This window comes from Dendrobates tinctorius, unplaced genomic scaffold (genome assembly GCF_039654945.1).
Source record: "Dendrobates tinctorius isolate UK_male_01 unplaced genomic scaffold, ASM3965494v1 ptg000070l, whole genome shotgun sequence".
NCBI classification, from domain to species: Eukaryota; Metazoa; Chordata; class Amphibia; order Anura; family Dendrobatidae; genus Dendrobates; species Dendrobates tinctorius.
Window position 1 is genome coordinate 17263516 of NW_027361738.1, and position 22070 is coordinate 17285585.

The 22070-nt window shown below is 44.1% G+C and overlaps 1 protein-coding gene across 2 annotated transcripts in view; it reads left to right on the forward strand.

The window, feature by feature from the left end:
* The window catches only part of AHR (aryl hydrocarbon receptor), a 165216-nt gene that overhangs the window by 137733 nt on the left and 5413 nt on the right, over positions 1 to 22070 (forward strand). For both annotated transcript variants that reach the window (XM_073581436.1, XM_073581435.1), the window contains exons 7-10: positions 217 to 419; positions 653 to 762; positions 2219 to 2360; positions 3401 to 4637. In XM_073581436.1, coding sequence (XP_073437537.1) covers positions 217 to 419; positions 653 to 762; positions 2219 to 2360; positions 3401 to 4637 — 1692 coding nt within the window. The remainder of the gene's footprint in view (positions 1 to 216; positions 420 to 652; positions 763 to 2218; positions 2361 to 3400; positions 4638 to 22070) is intronic.

Here is a 22070-nt window from a genome sequence, read left to right on the forward strand (position 1 = left end):
GTCATCGTATATTACTGACTGATCCCTAGGTTAGGTTGTCGATATCGGATTGGTGGGGACCGACACTTGGCAGCCCACCTGATCAGTTGCTATCAGGTGGGCTGGCACTTTCAATGTGACTTATTCATTTAAATACTTGGGACTTATTGATGTGTTAAGTAGAATGAATAAACCTCCCAGACTTCTTTTCATGTATGTTCATATATTACACTCCAGGCTATGAATTTTCAAGGACGTCTGAAGTATCTTCACGGACAGAATAAGAAAGGAAAAGATGGATCCATAATACCCCCTCAGCTTGCACTCTTTGCTTTGGCTACTCCATTGCAGTCTCCCTCCATCTTGGAGATCCGAACTAAAAACCTAATCTTCAGAACGAAACACAAGCTGGACTTCACGCCGATAGGATGTGACACAAAGTAAGATCCAGACGCCTTCTACTGCATAGAAGATTTTCATTTTTTTGCTTTTATTCAATATTATTTTTAGATGTATTTTATAACATTTACACTCTAGAACATGCCCTAAGGTTCGGCACAAGGTTTTCTTCCCTCCTTACTAGTAACAAGAACGCTGACCACGGCGCTAAGTTCTTAGCCTCATTTTAGGTTGTTTTATAATTAATCTCTTGGCCTTTCTTGTTTGTCCACAGAGGAAGCCTGGTACTGGGCTATACAGAGGCGGAGCTGTGTGTTAGAGGAACCGGCTATCAGTTTATTCATGCCGCAGATATGCTGTACTGTGCAGAAAATCATGTCCGAAGTAAGTGCTGCCCAACTTACAGGCTTTTATTGTATTATAATTCAGATTAAATGGCGATGCAGTCTTCTGTGTATGATGTCCATGGTTTCATACTGTGATCGAGATTATACAGATACATAAAGGGCGATTCATTAAGGAGCTTCCGACATAAATCTGGTGTAAACGTGTTAATGAGTTGCAATGTTTTTGCAACAGTCCTGGCTATGCTTCATGGGTGTAGCATGGGCGGGATTACGTCCTCCCATCAAATTCATCAGAAGTTCCACCACTAAATTGGTGTAACTTTCTCCAAAAATGTACTCCGGATATGAGGCCCCCGATTCATTAAGCACGCATACGGTTAATGAACTAGATCTGTGTACTCTATCAAGCGCTCCATCAAGACAGATATATACTGTGCTCGTCTTAGTGAATCGCCCCAATAATCTTCACGTCATTTTCTTAGACACCACAGAGATTTACAGTATCTTCTCTTTCTCATTTTGACTTGGAAACTGTTAGGAGGCTCCGTTACAGATTCCATGGTGGTGCGCTGCACTGTTTGTGTGTTTTGGGGTTTTTTTTTCCCTTTTTAGTTTATTATAAATGGGATTGGTCTGATATTGTTAGTGTTGGTCATGCTCTGTACGGGTCAAGAAATTCATAACTATGATGTTAGCGCATCATATTTTTTCTGTGCCATACCTTAGAAATAATCATTTTTAGATTCTCTTTAACAACTATGTCACTTGGTTTTTGCCACCTAACCAGAGAGCAGGATAATGTAGAGACGGAGACCTTGATTCCAGCAATGAGTCACTTACTGGGCTGCTTGTTGTAATTTTGATTAGTTCACGGTTTGATCGTCAGGAGATTTTCACTAGATGACTAGTAAACCTGCTGCCAGGTAGTCCTCCATATTCATGTAACCCTATCCCCACCATGATGGGCAGCTTTCTGCCTATGCATAGTGCACAAGGAAAGCTGCAAATTGGGTGTGGGCGGAGTTATACAGAGCTCAGCATTCTGATGACTGCTAGATCTGCAGCAGAGAAAACAGGGATTATATTAAAATGACAGCAAGCAGCTCAGTAGGTGATGCATCACTGGAATCGGGGTCTCTGCCCCTACATTGTTGCTTTTAGATGTGGTAGCAAAACCCTGGTGATAGATTCCCTTTAAGGTTACAAGCCATGCAGCCAACGTGGTTTCCGAATACATGAATGCCGGCAGCTAGAAGTAGAGGTGTTGATATGGTGACAGCTGAGCTCTTTATCAGGGTGGGGATGTGGAGTGTGTTCAGGAAGATAATGCAGAGCAGAAAATATTAGTCAGTTCTAGGTAAGTATAATATGCTGTTGTCGCCTCTGGACCCATTGTTCTGGAGTCATGATCCTGGATTATGGCTAATAATTGGCAGTATGACAGCGTATGGCGCTTACTTCATTATTGACACGTATTTTTTTTTTTAATGCAGTGATTAAGACTGGAGAGAGCGGCATGACTATTTTCAGACTTCTCACTAAAGACCATGGATGGACTTGGGTGCAAGCAAATGCACGGCTTGTGTATAAGAATGGAAGACCGGATTATATCATTGCAACTCAAAGACCTCTTGCGTGAGTGTATATTGTAAATTCCACCAAGCTAACGTCTAGTGTCCTTCATTACGATAAGTTATAAGCAGGCACTTAACAATTTCATCAGAATCTCGTGCGTCTGCCTTCACCTTTCTCGGTGTCTGCGCAGAAAATGAGATAGCTGGGAAGTTGCCATCATGGAGCTATGTACATAGCTTGTGGCCACCACCTCGTCCATTGTTTGCACACCACTCTACAGCCCAAATATACGGTGTATTTGGACACTGAGGGAAGGCGCTGCAATTTAGGGCTTCCTGTGTCTGTACACATCTGGTTATGGCATTGTTTTAATTCTGAAAGCGGCTAATGCCTCTAAATTAGCGGTTAAATGATCACTATAATTTCTGCAAACTTTGTCTAAATCAATAGTATAGACTAATATAAGGCACTTCTATTAATTTGTATGGAGGAGAGGAGGAGTACGCACCGCAAGGATAGACAGAGACACAGGCAGTTTGTACTGTAGTTTCACGTACATGTTTAATCTCAGTTCAGTGCTGGATTCACAGCCACACAGCTCAGTACTGTTATAATTTTTTTCATGGTGCTGCTGTTTCTGTCTGCATGCAACACAGAAGGAAGAGCAGGAATCCTTCTCTCTGTGTATAGGAGACCTTACAGCAACTAGTTGAGAGAACTGAGAATCAGGGAGAGAAAGTTTTATAATGGCCAGAAATGGTGTTAATAATCTTGTACACACCCAGGACAGCTGGTTCTGAAAAGTTACCAGAAACTACGGGAACGCTTTAAGATTCTGCAGTTTGGTGCTTCATGCTATTTTACATGGACATGAGAACATTGTATTCCTTTTTTTTTTTTTTTTGCAAGGACGAGGTTTCCATTTCTCTATTACCTTGATTGCGTAGACTTTTTAAGCATTATGATTAAATATACTAGAATACCAACATATATCCTGATATGAGCAACTCATCAACTACCTCAGGAATGACTAGGTTTGTGTGTTTTTGTTTTGATTTTTTTTTGCTTTCTCAATGTGTGTTTTGTTTGTTTTTTATTAGAGAGGAAGAAGGAGCGGAGCACTTAAGAAAGCGGAGCTCACAGCTGCCTTTCATTTTTGCGACTGGTGAGGCGGTATTGTACGAGTCCTCGTTTCCCTTCCAAAGTGTAATGGTCCCCTCTCAAAGTAAACCTAAAGGTTCTTCCAGTAAAGGGACCACTGCCAAAGCAAGTGTAAGTGATCAACCTGTCAATCCTGCCTCCCTCCTGGGTGCCATGCTCAGGCAGGATGAAAGCGTGTACATTTGCCCTCCAGCTTCAAACACTTTTTCTTTTGAGAACTTTTACAAAGATAACAGAAATGACCTGAGCAACTTTTGGCAAAACGCTCAGGTACCTGCGGCAAATAACAACATGAGGCAAGAGGAAGGGGCTTTTTCCGAATTAAAAAGCGTTTCGCAGTCTTCAGAGCACACGGATGTTTTACCAGAGGTGAAAAATAACGAGCTTTACAACATTATGAGAAGTTTAGGCATCGACTTTGATGATTTGGAGGTGATACAGCAAGACGACGAGTTTTTTAGAAATGAGTTTGACTATCCCGATATTGGAGATATTGATGTGGCAGATGAGATTCTCACTTACGTGCAGGAGTCCCTAAACCGAAAATCAGACTGTATGTTCATGAGCGCCGCTCCACAAATGGCTTGTGTGCAGGACCCCAGCAAAGTCCCACCAGATAGCTTGGATACAACACCGATGCTTCAGCAACCGCCAAACCAAATGATGCCACAACAGCTGTGTCACAAAATGAAGCACATGCAGGTCAATGGCTTGTTCACAAACTGGAACCACGTGAGTGGCGTGCCCGTCACTTACAAAGACCAGCAGCCGACTGAGCAATATGTACCTAGCCTCAGTAATGTGGCTCCGGAGTTCTATAAATCTGAACTGAGCAGCGCTCCGTATACTTGCAAACAGGAATATTTGCCTTACCAGGACCCGTTGCCTGCAGTGCCACTGCCTTCTAACCTTACACAAATGGATTTTGATTTAGGAAATGTGGATCAGTCAATGTACTCCTCATCCTCACAGTTGGATGGGTTTTTGGATTGTCTCCCACAGACTCCTGAGCTCCAAGAGTGTAGCGTAAATGCACCGGCCGTTCTGATGACTTCCCAGCCATGCTATTCTGGTGCAGTCTCCATGTATCAGTGCCTCCAGGAACCTCAGCCATCCTGTCTGAATCAAATGCAATATAACGCTGTGATGCCCGGTCAGCAACAGATGATTAACAAAGTAAGATGCTTAGAACAGTTTGCACTTCAGATACTTGCATATATAGTCTTAAAGGGAACCTGTCGCCATGAAAATGCCATCCAATGTGCACGCACCATGTTATAGAGCAGTGGAACATGAGCAGACTGATACGAGTTATACTGATTTTTTTTCTCCATAACGTGTTTTCAGCATTTAACTTTCTGCTCTTTCTGGGAGTTTTGGTCCAGTGGGTGGTCCTATCCATGACTGACAGCTTTCTTTGTATCAGTGTGCATACATAGATGGCTGTCAGTCAATGATTGTCCAGTGGGCGGTCCTATTCGTGACTGACAGCCATGTATGTATGCACACTGATACAAAGAAAGCTGTCAGTCACGGATAGGACCGCCCACTGAACCCAAAATCCCACAAAAAGCAAAGGTTTAAAGGAATAAATCACAGATTATACTGATTCTATACTCCCTTAACTACGTATCGATCTGTTGAGCTCATCTTGATCTATAACATGTCTGCAGATTGGAGTGCATTTTCATGGTGACAGGTTTCCTGTAAAAAGTATATGAAATGTATAATCAATGTGTACCTATGCATACATTTCTATTGTGTTAATTATGTTTTTTAAAATTATGGGTGGATAGGTGAGGGACCAGAACAGGGATATTGGCCAAAGAGGAGAGCGGTTACAAAGAGCATCTCTCACTCTGAAAGGCCCAGCACATTAATGTATTACACCAACAGCCTATTCACTTTTATATAATCTGTGTAATTCTCCATTTAAAGTGAATCTGTCAGTAGGATCAACCCTCCTATGCCGTCAATATTTGCATGTAGGACATAAAAAGTTGAATAAAAGGTTACCTTGATATCTGTGATCCGATGTCTTATTCCTGAGAAATCCACATTTTTCTTAATATGTGAATGAGCTGTTAAGATCTTTGCGCCGGACATGGATCTCTCTGAGAATCTGCCTCCACAGCTTTAAAATGAAAGGGTTTTTTTCCCAGTGTGACACATGTATATCAGGAGGGCTGACTGTCAGTCATTATATGTCTCATGCTTAACGCCCAGTTCATTTAAAACAAGCTCTGGAGACAGATTGATCTGCATGAGAATCCGTCTCCAGAGCATACTTTAACCCCTTCCCGACCCATGACGCCTAGATAGGCGTCATGAAAAGTCGTGCCCAAACGACCCATGATGCCCCCGTAGGCGTCATGCTATAAATAGCGCTCCTGCGGGTCGGGTGACCGGGGTCAATGAAAGGTCACCCGACCCACACACAAAGGACCCTTTATGCTTCACTACAGGGGGGGTGGCTTAGCCCCCATGTGGCTGCGATCGCTCTCATTGGCTGTTTCACTTTCAACAGCCAATCAGAGCAATAGTAATATTTCATCAATGAAATTTGATGAAATACTACGATCCAGCCATGGCCGATGCTGCAGTAGCATCGGACATGGCTGGAAACACTAATTTAACCCCCCCCCCATCGGCTGGCGGGGGCAATCGGCCCCCGCCACGGACTGACAGCGGCGATGGGCTGCTGCTGTCACGATCTGCCCTTCCCTCCGATCCCCCCGCAGTCCGATTTTCCTCACCCTCCCCGGTACCTGTCACGTCCCGCTCCGGCACCCGGTGTCCCACCGTCCCTCCTGCATTGGCGCCGCCATCTGTGAAAATGGCGGGCGCATGCGCAGTACGATTGTAATATTTCAATTAAATTTGGTGAAATATTACAATCGGTCCATGGCTGGAGACAGCAATCAGACCCCTCACCCACCGACTGATGGCGTCGATCGGCTGCCGCCACCGACTGACAGCAGTGATCGGACGCCGCAGTCATCATCAGGTCCCCTCCCCCTTCCCTCTGCTCCCCCCAGCCTTCCGATCCCCCCACACCGGCCCCGGTACCTCCTGTCCCTCTGACCGTCCCGGTGTCCTGTGTCATGGGCGCCGCCATCTTGGAAAATGGCGGGCGCATGCACAGTGTACTGGCTGCAGATTCAGTCATTTATTTTGATCACTGTGAGAAACTGTCAAATTGATCAAAATTAAAAAAAAAAAAAAGTAAATAAACCCCCCCTTTATCACCCCCATAGGTAGGGACATATAATAAAATAAAGAAAATATTTTTATTTTTCCATTAGGGTTGGAATTAGGGTTAGGGTTGGAATTAGGGTTAGGGATGGAATTAGGGTTGGGGTTAGGGTTGTGATTAGGGTTGGAATTAGGGTTAAGATTAGCGTTAGGGGTGGGTTGAGGTTGGGATTAGGGTTAGGCTTGTAGTTAGGGTTAGAGTTGGGATTAGGGTTAGGGGTGTTTTTGGGGTTAGGGTTGTGGTTAGGCTTATGATTGGGGTTGGGATTAGGGTTAGGGGTGTTTGGGGTTAGGGTTGGAGTTAGAATTGAGGGGTTTCCACTGTTTAGGCACATCATGGGGTCTCCAAACGCGACATGGCGCCACCTTTTATTCCAGCCAATTTTGCGTTTAAAAAGTCAAACAGTGCTCCCTCCATTCCGAGCCCCGACGTGTGCCCAAACAGTGGTTTACCCCTACATATGGGGTATAAGCGTACTCAGGACAAATTGCACAACAACGTTTGGGGTCTAATTTCTCCTGTTACCCTTGGGAAAATAAAAAATTGGGGGCTAAAATAATTTTTGTGGAAAAAAAAAATGATTTTTTATTCTCATGGCTCTGCGTTATAAACTTCTGTGAAGCACTTGGGGGTTCGAAGTGCTCACCAGACATCTAGATAAGTTCCTTGGGGGGGTCTAGTTTCCAAAATGGGGTCACTTGTGGGGGGTTTCTACTGTTTAGGCACATCAGGGGCTCTGCAAACGTAACATGACGCCTACAGACCATTCCATGAAATCAGCATTTTAAAACGTCACTACTTCCCTTCCGAGCCCCGACGTCTGCCCAAACAGTGGTTTCCCCCCACATATGGGGTACCAGCGTACTCAGGACAAACTGGACAACAACTCTTGGGGTCCAATCTCTCCTCTTACCCTTGTGAAAAAAAAATTGTGGGCTAAAAAATCATTTTTTGAGGGGAAAAAAAATATTTTTTATTTTCATGCCTTTGCGTTATAAACTTCTGTGTAGAACTTGGGGGTTCAAATTGCTCACCACACATCTAGACAAGTTCCTTCCTTAGGTGGTCTAGTTTCCAAAATGGGGTCACTTGTGGGGGAGCTCCAATGTTTAGGCACACAGGGGCTCTCCAAACGCGACATGGTGTCGGCTAACGATTGGAGCTAATTTTCCATTCAAAAAGTCAAATGGCGCTCCTTCCCTTCTGAGCCCTGCCATGTGCCCAAACAGTGATTTATGACCACATATGAGGTATCGGTATACTCAGAAGAAATTGCCCAACAAATTTTAGGATCCATTTTATCCTATTACCCATGTGAAAATGAAAAAAATGATGCTAAAAGAAAATTTTTGTTGGAAAAATTAAAATGTCCATTTTTTCCTTCCATGTTGCTTTAGTCCCTGTGAAGTACCTGAAGGGTTAATAATCTTCTTGAATGTAGTTTTGAGTAGCTTGAGGGGTGCTGTTTTTAGAATGGTGTCACTTTGGGGTATTTTCTGCCATATAGACCCCTCAAAGTGACTTCAAATGTGAGGTGGTCCCTAAAAAAAAAAAAAATGGTTTTGTAAATTTTGTTGTAAAAATGAGAAATCGCTGGTCAACTTTTAACCCTTTTAACTTCCTAACAAAAAAAAAATGTTGTTACCAAAATTGTGCTTATGTAAAGTAGACATGTGGGAAATGTTATTTATTAACTATTCTGTGTCACATAACTCTCTGATTTAACAGAATAAAGATTCAAAATTTGAAAATTGTGAAGTTTTCAAAATTTTCGCCAAATTTCCATTTTTTTCACAAATAAACGCAAAAATTATCGACCTCAATTTACCACTAACATGAAGCCTAATATGTCATGAAAAAACAATCTCAGAATCGTTAGGATGCGTTGAAGCGTTCCTGAGTTATTACCTCATAAAGGGACACTGGTCAGAAATGCAAAAAATGGCCCGAGCATTAAGGTCAAAATAGCCTATTTTGACCTTAATGGGTCATGAAGGGGTTAAATTAAATGGGCGTTAAGTGTGTGACACATGTAATGACTGACAGTCTGCCCTCCTGATCTACAAGTCTCACACTGGGAAATCCCCCCTTTAAAAGTGCTAGAGGCAGTTTCTCAGGGCGAGCCATGTCAGGCACATAGATCTTAACAGCTCCTTTACGTATTAAGAAAACCGTGGATTTCTCTGGAATAAGACCTCGAGTCACAGACATCAAGGTGTCTTTTTATTCCGTTATTCAGCTTCCGATAACCTACATGCACATTTAGATTACTTAAGACGATCCTACTGATAGATTCCCTTTAGCATGCGTGGCACTGTAGGTTAACTGAATGCTTGATTTTGGCTTCTACAAGAGAGTAATCTCTAGGAATCCAAGCAGTCTAACACTGTGTCCAAAGTAGAAGACCCCTTATGTTCATGTTCTTAAGTCGTATACAGAGATTATCATCATTCACGTCAGTTCCAGTGCTCAGTAACTGGCTTGATCATGTAAACCACATGAAATTGAGAAGACGATAGCCAGCAATCTTAGGCACTGGACCAGTGGCGACAGCTGTCAGATTCCAGGGTTTCTGATAAAAGGACCACATTAAAGGAGTCAACCAGTTTGAAACATAAACTGTCTGTGTGTAAAATATACCTCCATTAATAAATGTGCTCTAATCCCACATATTAGTGATTGTCCCTAGTTCCAGGAGCTCCACTTCCAGCTTGTGTGTCAAAGAAGAGAGCAGTTTGACCAGGGCTGGGGAAGGGGGGGTTAGTGGATTGGCTCAATGGCTTATTTCAGTGGAATGTGTCCTCAGAAAAATGACCTATTGTTTAAATCCGGTTTTTCTGTGCGTGCATTAAAAGGCAAATTTATTCACACTAGACAAGGGGGGATTTATTAGACTGGTACTTCCTGTCCTACAGGAAGAGATATCCGCAGGCTCCTTATCATAGACCGGATTAGAATGACAGGTGACACCACAGCTGATAACACAAGATCCAACAGTCACAATAGGCGCTGACCCTGCTCCTCCTCACTTCACAATCACGGTTGCACCACGTTCATTAGATGCGTAATTATTAGTGTACGTGCTCAGAAAAGGTGCTTCGGAGTGCTCGAGTCCCCGCGGCTGCAGGTCTCGCGTCTGTTAAACAGCCACAACACATGCAGGGATAACCCGTTCGTTAGGCAATCCCTGCATGTGTTGCAGTTGTTAAACAGCCTCAAGACCTGCAGCCTTGGGGGCTTACATACTTTTCGAGTATGCTGAAGGCACTCTGTTAGTACCCGAGCATCTTCAAATAACACTATCCAAGCATTGCTGCTATTGTACATGTGAATTTTCTGAAACAGAAATTTGAAGTCTTAAAAAAAAAAAAAAAATGGTGTGTATACAAATTGCAAGATTTCTGTCTTTTATTTTTATTAGCGATGGTGTTATGGAAAAAAAGAATTGCCATATATATACACAAAATATATATAAAATTATATATTTTTTTTTTAATACAAAAACTTGATTTAAACAGTCATTTTCTGGTGATTAAGTCTTAGCATTCAAGCCAGTTTTCTGTGATGGCAGATTAATAAGCAAATTGAAATAACCATTTAAACAAGCAGTCGGCCCGTCCCCTCCATCCACTGCTGCAGTTGTAAGCCGACTATGGTAATACTCCTGCGTGTTGAACACAAGACGGAAATGGAGCTGGTGGGGCCAAAGCTGATATTTGGAGATTGGGTCGCCTTTGATAATAAAAGTATATCAGAAAGTTGTATATTTAGCAATTTTACATGCATTTATAGATATATTTTACAATCTGGACAACCCCCTTTAAGTCCACGTTTTAACTTTTCCCATGTAACTAAATAGGAAGTAAATATGAGTGTGTGATGACAAATCTCCTGATCACATCTTCCTGACCTCTGAATGATGATGTTTTTGGCTAGAAGCACAGCAGATGTTTCTCCCTCACCCATGACAGCACCACGGAGAGAGGGGGTCCGCCCATCAAGGACAGGAACCTACAGACAAAAGAGCGGCACCTCTCCTCCGCCCCCAGTTGGGTTCCTGTCCTTGACGGGTGAACCACGGCAGCAGGAGCGCAGCGCTTACCGGAAGGTGAAGATCCGGGACCGTCCCGTCCGCGGTCAGACAGCGGGGAGGCCCCTGTCACGGCGGGGTCGGTTGCCGAAACCGCTGCAGCTGAGGGGCTGTCCAGGGTGAGCGGGCGGGGAGGACCGGGCCGCCGCTCCGGGAGGAGTAGGGGGGGGACGCCGGTATAGGGGCAGCGCCGGGTACAGAGGTGTACCAAGATGGCGCTGCCCCGGAAGTAGAAGGAGGAACTTCCGGGTCCCCGCGGTCGGCACATGCGCAGTGCGCACTCCCCGGGGGAGGCAGCGGTGCAGGCCGGGAAGACAGGTGACGCCAGGGCGGCTTATTCAAATTTGGAACGCTGAAGCAGCCTCAGGGCTGGAAGCGTTCAGACGTGATGGATAGCGACCAGCATGAGGAGCTACAGCAGCCTAAGCAGCAGCAGCAACATAGGCAGCATCACCAGCACCGCCAAAAGGATAAAGACGGACGGGGGAGCCGGTCCAGTAGCCACTCCACGCAGCATTCAACTGCAAGGAGCAAGTCACCTGCTGTGGATCGCCCAGTGAGGGCTTTGGATCCACTTCCAGAACCGGTACCTGCAACCGCGCATGGGGGGTAAGTGGATCTTCGTGAATGTTCCCCATTGTAATAGACTTCTTTCCCTTATCAGGGAAAGAAGAGAGAAAAAACCAAGAACAGGGAATGCCCCACCTGTAGGAAACCATTACCAACGCCCTGGGAGAAAAAATTGTGTGACTCCTGTATACAGGAGGTCCTCGTCGGTGAAACCCCGGATCATGCCGCAGACCTAAGGGCGGTAATCCGCGCAGAAATTCAGAGTGCCCTTTCATCCAAAAAACGGGAAAGGAAAGGAAGGAAGGGGTTCGTGGTAATAGAGTCCCAATCAGAGAGCTTATCGTCAGGGGAAGTCACCTCCCATACTGTAAATACCGACTCGTCATCCTCCGAAGAGGAGACGGAAGGTCATCATTGTTTCCCCCTGGACGAAGTGGATGCCTTAGTAAAGGCGGTAAGATCCACTATGGGGGTGGAAGACCCCCGGACTGATAGATCAGTCCAGGACATTATGTTCGGAGGACTGGGTCAAAAGAAACGGAGGGTATTTCCGTTAAATAAGAACGTCCAAGGCCTCATAGATAGAGAATGGGAAAAACCGGATAGGAAAAACTCTACGGTTCCTTCCATCAAAAGAAAGTACCCATTTGATGAGGAGGCATCCACATCGTGGGATAAGGCCCCCAAACTAGACGTGGCGGTAGCCAAAGCTTCAAGAAGGTTTGCACTCCCCTTTGAAGATATGGGTACCCTGAAAGATCCGTTAGATAAAAAAGCGGATACCCTACTTAAAGGCACCTGGGAATCAGCAGGGGGAAACATCAGGCCGGCGGTAGCGGCAACCTGCACCTCCAGAGCTCTTATGGTATGGATAGACCAATTGGAGAGACAGATAAGGGAAGGGGTTCCCAGAGATAAAATCCTGGAATCCATGCCAATAAGAGGGGCGGCAGCCTTCCTGGCCGACTCTTCGGCTGATTCAATAAGATTGTCATCCAAAACGGCAGCCTTGTCGAATGCAGCTAGAAGAGCTTTATGGTTAAAATGTTGGCCTGGGGATCTCCAGACAAAATTGAAGTTATGCGCCATTCCCTGTGAAGGAAAATTCCTCTTCGGGGAAACCTTGGATGACATCCTCGAAAAGGCAGGCGACAAAAAGAAAGGCTTCCCAAACCTAGGACCAGTGAGCGCCACAGGCTTTAAACGGTCCTTTCGGAACAAAAAGTTCTTTCAGAGGAGACCCCCGAGAGACCAAAAATGGGAAGACAGAAGAAGGGACAGGGGGTTCATCTTCGGTAACTCGTCCCGGGATAAAAAACCCACCAAGTGACTGTGGGCCCAGAGTGGGAGGGAGACTAAGTTTTTTCCTCCCAGCCTGGGAGAAAATATCCAACAATCCCTGGCTGATAAATCTTGTAAGATCAGGATTAAGGATAAACTTTTATTCTCTCCCGCCGCAAAAATATATAATTACCCCGATAAGGTCGTCAAAAAACGAACAGGACGCCCTCGAAAAGGAGGTCCTGAGTATGTTGGACAAAAAAGTCCTACAGGAGGTTCCCCCACAGGAGAGAGGCAGGGGGTTCTACTCGCCTCTCTTCCTGGTAACCAAACCAGACGGCACCTTCCGCACCATCATAAATTTAAAAAGACTGGATTGCTATATCAAGAACGAAAAATTCAAGATGGAATCGATCAAATCGACCATCAAAATTCTCTTTCCGCAATGCTTTATGGTGGTCTTAGACCTCAGCGATGCCTACTACCATGTCCCCATTCACAAAGAATCCAGGCAATACCTCAGGCTAGCAGTCTCGATAGCAGGAGAAATAACAGAATTCCAATACAAGGCCCTGCCATTTGGGATCTCAGTGGCTCCACGGGTCTTTACGAAATTGGTGGCAGAGATGATGGCTCACTTAAGAGAACAGGATGTTCTGATAGTGCCTTATTTGGACGACTTTTTAATAGCGAGCAACTCAGGCCAGAAATGCACAGAACAGAGGGACAGAGTGATGAGCACTCTAAAAAACCTCGGGTGGCTTCTGAACCTGAAAAAGTCAAGGCTGGAACCAAGGAGAGTCCATGAGTTCCTAGGCCTGACACTGGATTCAAACATCCAAGTGTGTTACTTGCCAGATCACAAAAGGGACAGAATTATTCATATGGTACAAAAAGCGAGGCAAAACCCTTCTATGACACTAAGACGAGCAATGTCCCTGTTAGGGTCCCTCTCTGCATGCTTGCCGGCGGTCCAGTGGGCACAAATACACATGAGGGATCTGCAGTGGGATATCCTGACCAACCAGCGGGCCTTAGGAGACCACTTGGAACATCATATTACGCTAGTTTCAAAAACTATTCATTCCCTAGCCTGGTGGGAGGACAAAAACAACTTGTCCAAAGGGATCCCCTGGGAGGCCAAGATCACACATGTAATTACCACCGACGCCAGTCCTGTGGGATGGGGAGCACACATGGGCATCAGTGTGGCTCAAGGGGGATGGAGAAGTCAAGAACTAAAAGCCTCCTCGAATCAAAAAGAACTGCTAGCAGTAAATTATGCCTTGAGTCACTTTCTGCCAGCATTAAAGGGCCATCATGTCCGGATATTCTCGGACAACCGAGTAACAGTGGCCTATATAAACCACCAGGGGGGAACCAGGTCCAGAACGCTAATGGAGGCATCCTCCGAGATATTCAGGTTAGCCGAGGAAAACTTACTGTCCCTATCGGCGCTACACATACGGGGAGTAGAGAACCAGACAGCAGACTTTCTGAGCCGTACCCAACTACATCAAGGGGAGTGGGCTCTAAATCAGTCCGTTTTTCAGAAGATTGTGGAAATGTGGGGAACCCCAGACATAGACTTATTTGCAGACCACAAAAACAAAAAAGTGGAAGTATTGTATTATCTACTGTATTATCACCCATCCCTTGAAGATTGTGAGCCCTCGCGGGCAGGGTCCTCTCTCCTCCTGTACCAGTTATGACTTGTATTGTTTAAGATTATTGTACTTGTTTTTATGTATACCCCCCTCACATGTAAAGCGCCATGGAATAAATGGCGCTATAACAATAAATAATAATAATAATAATAATAATAAGTATTCTGTTCTCTAAATCCCAAGGGGAATCCTCAGACCCTGGACGCATTTATGCTCCCATGGACACGGGGACTACTGTATGCCTTCCCACCGACCATTCTCCTCCCGGCGGTGATAAGGAAAGTCGGGGAAGAGGGGGCTCGGGTAATACTTATTGCCCCTTTCTGGCCAAAAAGAACATGCTTTTCATGGCTCAGAATAATGTCAGTAACCGACCCCTGGGTTCTACCAGATCTCCCCGACTTTCTATCGCAGGGTCCTGTGCTACACCCCCAAGCAGTGAACCTCCATTTAACAGCATGGAATTTGAAAGGTCACTGCTGAGGGGGAAAGGATTTTCAGAAAATCTAATTTCCACGTTACAAAAAAGTAGAAAACCAATTACAATCAAAGCCTATGGTAGAACCTGGAGGAAATTCCTATCCAGTTCGGGGGCAAAGGTTCAGGATGGAATACAAATGGATAAAATCCTGGAATTCCTCCAAAGGGGGTTAGAACAGGGACTAGCGACTAACACACTGAGGGTACAGGTAGCGGCCCTAGGCGCCCTCTATAATCAGGAGGTGGCGAGCGACCCTTGGGTATCACGGTTTATGAGGGCCGCAGCCAGGTCTAGACCAATAGCTACCCAGAAAGTACCATCATGGGATCTGAACTTAGTGTTGTCAGCCCTAACAGGACCCCCATTCGAGCCTATCCAGTCAGCTCCACTAAAGACCCTATCATTAAAAACGATACTGCTAGTGGCCCTAACATCAGCTCGCAGAGTGAGTGACATTCAAGCCTTATCGGCATTACCCCCATTCATTAAAATTATGGAGGATAGAATTATATTGAAACCTGACCCTGCATATTTGCCCAAGGTAGCAACACACTTCCATAGATCACAGGAGGTAGTCCTTCCTTCCTTCTGCCCAAACCCTACGAATAGAGGAGAGGAGAAATTCCACACATTAGATGTGAAGAGGTGCTTAGTGCACTACCTAGAGGCCACCAAGGGATGTAGGAAGGAAGGATCTCTCTTTGTGTGTTTCCAGGGACCTCGAAAGGGGCTCGGGGCGTCCAAAAGTACCCTGGCAAGGTGGATAAGGGATGCGATTGCCCTGGCATACTCATCCAGCGGGAATACCATCCCGGAGGGTCTAAAAGCCCACTCTACGAGAGCAATGGCGACCTCATGGGCAGAAAGATTAGAGGTATCAATAGAACAGATCTGTAAGGCGGCCACCTGGTCAACACCTTCTACCTTTTTCAAACACTATCGCCTAGATCTAGCCTCTGCATCTGACCTGACCTTCGGGAGAAGGGTCCTTCAGGCGGTGGTCCCTCCCTAAGCTACCAATCTCTGAAATTCTCTCCGTGGTGCTGTCATGGGTGAGGGAGAATAGCTTAGTTACTCACCGATAACGGTGTAGCTCGGAACCCATGACAGCACCCGCTTAATTCCCCCCCTTTTTTCACGTGTGCGGTGAGCACGATTTAATGTGTGTAGAGTGTTCTTAGACACGAGGCTTCTCTGTGCAAGCTGAAGATATGGATGAACTCTTTATGCATCAAATGGCCAAGTTCTCCCAAAAATATGACATAGTTGTCATGGGAGATTTCAACTATCCAGACATTTGTTGGGAATCTCTCTCAGGCAAAACTAACAGGTCAAGGAAATTCTTATCCTCTCTTGCTGACAACTTTATCTTCCAAAAGGTAGGGGAGAAAACAAGGGGAACTGCTACCTTGGATCTAATCCTTATAAACAGGGAGGAAATGGTTGAGGAGGTAAAAGTGGCTGGGACCCTAGGAGGTAGCGACCATGCTATTTTAGAATTTTGGATAACTAGAGGAGGAAGACCTGTGAAGACTCAGACGTCAAGGTTAGATTTCAGAAAGGCAGATTTTAAGGGATTCGGAAAGAGAATTGGAGGGATCCAATGGCTGGATATCCTTAAAGACAAAAATGTCCAGGAAGGATGGGAAATCTTGAAAAATGAAATTCTCAAAGCACAATTGTTAACAATTCCGAAAAGAGGGAAGAATAGGAAGCATTTAAGGAAGCCAGGATGGATGAACACAGAACTTAAGCACATGCTAAAAAGGAAGAAAAAAATGTTTATAAAATGGAAAGAGGGAGGCATATCTAAAGAAGAATATAATGCTGTCTGCAGAACCTGCAGGGCACAAATCAGATTATCTAAAGCTGACAATGAATTGAGGCTTGCAAGAGATGTCAAAAGCAATAATAAAGGATTTTGGGGATATGTCAAAAGTAAAAGAAAAGTCAAAGATGCTATAGGATTTTTACAGGATGAAAATGATGAAATGGTAAGACAGGATGTTGAGAAGGCCGAACTTTTAAATTCCTATTTTGCATCTGTTTTCTCTCAGAAAGGAAATGTGACATCAACTGTTCTTCACTGTCCTATTAAGGGAATAGAAGAATCCAGGATATCTATAAACAGAAAGATAGTGAGGAAACACTTGGCTAACCTAAATGAATTCAAGTCTCCAGGTCCAGATGAATTACACCCCAGAGTACTGAAGGAGATATCAGAAGAAATTTTTGAACCCCTCTCCATAATCTTTGAAAATTCTTGGAGAACAGGAGAAGTCCCAGAAGACTGGAGAAGAGCAAATGTTGTTCCTATCTTCAAAAAGGGGAAGAAGGTGGACCCAGGCAACTATAGGCCGGTGAGTCTGACTTCTATACCAGGAAAGATCTTTGAACAAATTATTAAACAACATGTATGTCAGTACCTGGATAAGAATGAAGTGATTAAACAGAGTCAGCATGGGTTTGTAACTAATAAGTCATGTCAGACTAACTTAATTTCCTTCTATGACGGAATCACTGATTGGGTGGATCAAGGAAATGCTGTAGATATAGTATATCTTGACTTCAGCAAAGCATTTGACAAAGTATCTCATACAATCCTTATTGAAAAAATGACTAAGTATGGAATGGACAAGGCAACTGTTAGGTGGATTCATAACTGGCTTAGTGATCGGACCCAAAGAGTGGTCGTAAATGGCTGCACATCCAGTTGGAAGAATGTCTCAAGTGGGGTACCACAGGGCTCTGTCCTGGGCCCTTTATTGTTCAACATCTTTATCAACGATTTAGATGAAGGAATTGAGGGTAAACTGATTAAATTTGCTGATGACACAAAGCTAGGAGGGATAGCTAATACTAGAGAAGAGAGAGAGAGGATTCAAAAAGATATAAATAAACTGGAGAAGTGGGCAGCAACTAACAGAATGGTTTTTAACAGGGAAAAATGCAAAGTACTACATCTGGGCAATAAAAATGAAAAAAGCATATACAGAATGGGAGGAATAGGCCTAAGCAACAGCACATGTGAAAAAGACTTGGGTATACTAATAGATCACAAACTGAATATGAGTCAACAGTGTGATGCAGCAGCAAAAAAAGCAAATGCAATTCTAGGATGTATTAACAGAAGCATACAGTCTAGATCACGTGAAGTCATTATTTCCCTCTACTCCTCTTTGGTCAGACCTCATCTGGAATATTGTGTCCAGTTTTGGGCACCACATTTTAAAAAAGACATCAACAAACTGGAGCAAGTTCAGAAAAGAGCAACCAGAATGGTGACCGGTCTGCAAACCCTGTCTTATGAGGAAAGGTTGCAGGATTTGGGATTGTTTAGTTTGCAAAAGAGAAGACTGAGAGGAGACTTAATAGCTGTCTACAAATATCTCAAGGGCTGTCACATTGTAGAAGGATCATCTTTATTCTCATTTGCACAAGGAAAGACTAGAAGCAATGGGATGAAACTGAATGGGAGGAGACACAGATTAGATATTAGAAAAAACTTTTTGACAGTTAGAGTGATCAATGAGTGGAACAAGCTGCCACGAGAAGTGGTGAGTATTCCTTCAATGGATGTCTTCAAACAGAGGCTGGACAGACATCTGACTTAGATGATTTAGCGAATCCTGCTTTGAGCAGGGGGTTGGACCAGATGGCCCAGGAGGTCCCTTCCAACTCTACGATTCTATGATTCTATAAGTATACAAATTATAATGTTATGTATATACTTTTGTTGTTAACTAACCGGGAGACCCTCTGATGCTCTGTAACCAACTGGGGGCGGAGGAGAGGTGCCGCTCTTTTGTCTGTAGGTTCCTGTCCTTGATGGGCGGACCCCCTCTCTCCGTGGTGCTGTCATGGGTTCCGAGAAACACCGTTATCGGTGAGTAACTAAGCTATTCTTGGGTATGACCTGTTCTGTTCAGGTTGTGGTCAGGAGTGTTATGGATGCTTCACTGCTTGTATCCTGCAAACATCAGGATGAGGGCATGTGCGGAGGATTTCTCATCGGTGGGGTGCATCTGCCGGATTACCTCCCGTTCAGAGAACATGTTGAGGGACAGGGGACGTAGTTAAGTCAAGCGTCCACAATTATCATGAGCCTACAGTTTTGTGGGGGTTTTTTATTGGATATTAAAAAAGAAAATCTGAAAACATATACTGATGGCTGTCACAAGATTTCACAATAAAACTTCATACGTTACTAAATGAATCTGTTGGACCTGATCACGATCCTGTATTTGCTTTGAAAATCCATGACCAAATAGCTGGATATTTCTTTTGAAATGTTTAACTCAATCTCCACCCATTAAGGCTGATTGAAAGCTCCTCAGTGTCCCTCCTCCCTGCTGCCGAGCTCTCTCACTACTTAGTACAAGATACAGCTGTCCGTCAGGTGAAAGTTTCAGAGGAGACTTGAATACACTTTGCGGCATGAACGATTTATTTTTATTCATGGGCTCCTAAAAAGCTTATCTGAAAGGGAACCTGTCGGCAGGATTGTGCACAGTAACCTACACACAGTGTCAGGTCGCCGCCGTTATACTGATTACAATGATACCTTGGTTGATGAAATCTGTCTTGTGGTTGTTGTTTAATCATTATTTTCAGCTTCGAGTTAATGAGATTCTCGTGCTCCGGGGCGGCCTGTGGGGGGTCTTCATGTGGTGCTCTGCTAACATATTCATCTGTAAGGCTTAGAACAGGTCATGGATCCCACTCTGACCAGCCCCTTAGTTTACATACTGTTTATCTCATTGTTTTGAAAAACAAAAACACAAATCATGCAGGCGACAATAGATGCTACTGCACAGGTGTGGCCAACGCCATCTTGGTGGAGACAAATGTGTTATTCCTATAAGCAAAACTGAGGAAGAATTTTATTTTTTCTAAAGAAAGTTAGATGACAAGATAAAATAAAAAATGTGGATGATATAGATGTGATCAGGCTACAGAGCAGCCACCTGCATGATCAGTATGTAAAATAGGGAGCAGGTCGGTGAGAGATTAGTGACCTGTCAGAAGCCGTACTAATGAATACCTAATCACCCCCCACAGGCCGCCCCCGAGGCACTAACATATCATTAACTGAAAACTGAAAATAAAGATTAAACAACAACCACAAGACAGATTTCATCAACCAAGGTATCAGTGTAATCAGTATAACGGCGCCGACCTGACACTGTGTGTAGATAACGGTGCACAATCCTGCTGACAGGTTCCCTTTTAAGAGCAGAGTTATACTTCCAGTCTGACGTGGATTTTTAAAGTAAGTACACCAGCATTATTAAGTCTGAGATCTATTTAACTATGTATGGGGTCTTTATTGTAAAATCTGGTGACAGATCCACTTTAAGTAGAATAACAAAAAAAAAACAAAAAACAAGATTTCAAATTTATTTTCCCTTTTTTGATGTTTTCAGTCTATATTGTGTATATATGTGTTTGTATATATATATTATACACAATATAGCATGTAACTGGCAAAGTAAGCTAATGATTGGGTCTATCATCACACTGGTAAACAGGTGAAATAGAGGGCAAAAACAGCCATACAGGCAATGCGGAAGAAAACTCATCTGAGCACAGTGACATGCCCACCGCTAAATATCCGCACCAGGCTCTTCTTAAAACCTCACCTATGGGCTGTATGCTGTAATCAAGCTGACAAACTCCTGCAGTCACAAAAGTGAAATCCTAGCCCCTTAGAGTCACCACCATCCAAGGAAGCAGTCATAGGTGATAAGGGTTGGGGTGTGTGCTCATATCTGCTTTTTCAAAAGACCAAAAACCTCTGTTTTTCAAGTGTAAGATTTTTGTGGGTGTTTTTATGTAATATGTCGTGGCATTCGATAATGACAAAACTGCTAGCGTTTTTTAAGCAAAAATACTGACAAAACGCCTTAGCGTCTTTTAATACTTCTCGTTGACTTATGTTGTAAAATATAGAGGTATTCAGAGTGGAAGACACATGAAGAAAGGTCAGGTCACTTTTTTAAACGGGTTGTCCCTGACTATGATGACCTATCCCTTAGGATTGGTCCTCAATGTTAAATGGGGGTGGTACGGTAGTGGCACCCGGTACTTCTGCCCATCAGCAGGTCTTGATGTTGCCGGTGGCCGAAACAGCTCAGTTACGGAGCTGTACAGTTCTGTCGACAGAATAGTGAAATTGGCCGGGTACTGCACATCCAGCCCCCTGTTGAGTTGAGTAGGCGGTTGATGTGCAGGATCCGGCCGCGGCCACTATATGCAGTCGACAGAGCTTTGCTTTTCAGCAATGTAACTAAGCCATTCTGACTGCCAATGACTAAATGGACAGCTGATCGGCGGGAGGTGCCGGATGTCGCGCCCCCACCGATCAGACATTGATGACCTATTCTAAGGCCAATGTTAAAGTTCTGGACAACCGCTTTAACTGCTTAGCACCTTTGGAATCCTGAAGAAGCTAAGAGATGCTCTGAAGCCTGAACATATGAATATCAAATTTTTACATAGAAATGTATGTATTCATACTTTTGAGCATTTTGTTAGCTTTTTTTTCAGTTGCGTTTCGAAGAGGACCCGCTCCAAATCCATGCGCCAAAAACATTGTGTGACCCTAACCTTTGAAGAAATTGCTGAAAACCTTTTTTTCTCGATGCTTTTTTGGGGGACAAAAGCACAATCTGTTATATGCTGCCACCTGGAGACTGACACCCATCTATTCCGTTTAGCTTAGTGTCATGTTTGTGGCAGACAAAGGCTTGAGTCTCAGATTTGTCTTGGCCTTGGTTATATTAGGAAACAAGATCCTTAGACGTCACATTTCTACCATTTCATTTAGAAAGCCTTTTTTTTTTCATATTTGAAAACCTATTGGCAACAACATTTTCCGTTTTAATTTTTACATGCCTGTCTTGAGCCAGGGTTTACTCCCAAGGCCCATTTTCCTGCATTGGCTATCCTTATCCAGCGAAACGTGACTTCTAGGCCGTAGGTCTGGACTGTCCATCTGGACATGGCAAACTCAGAGCCATCGTATTAGCTCCCCTTGGATTTGGGGTAACCTCACTCTAGTCTTGGACGCCTTTGTTACTCCCTTCATTCTGATCAGATTTCTCTCTTTTGGTATTCCGGCAGGATGATTTTTTTTTTTTTTTTTTTTTATTCCTGTCATTGGACCTACGCTCATAGTTTAGGCTCTTGCCTATCTCACCTTCCTCAGGATGGCATATTCTTGGGTTTAGCACCCTCCTTAGCGTGTTCTCCACTTTCCATC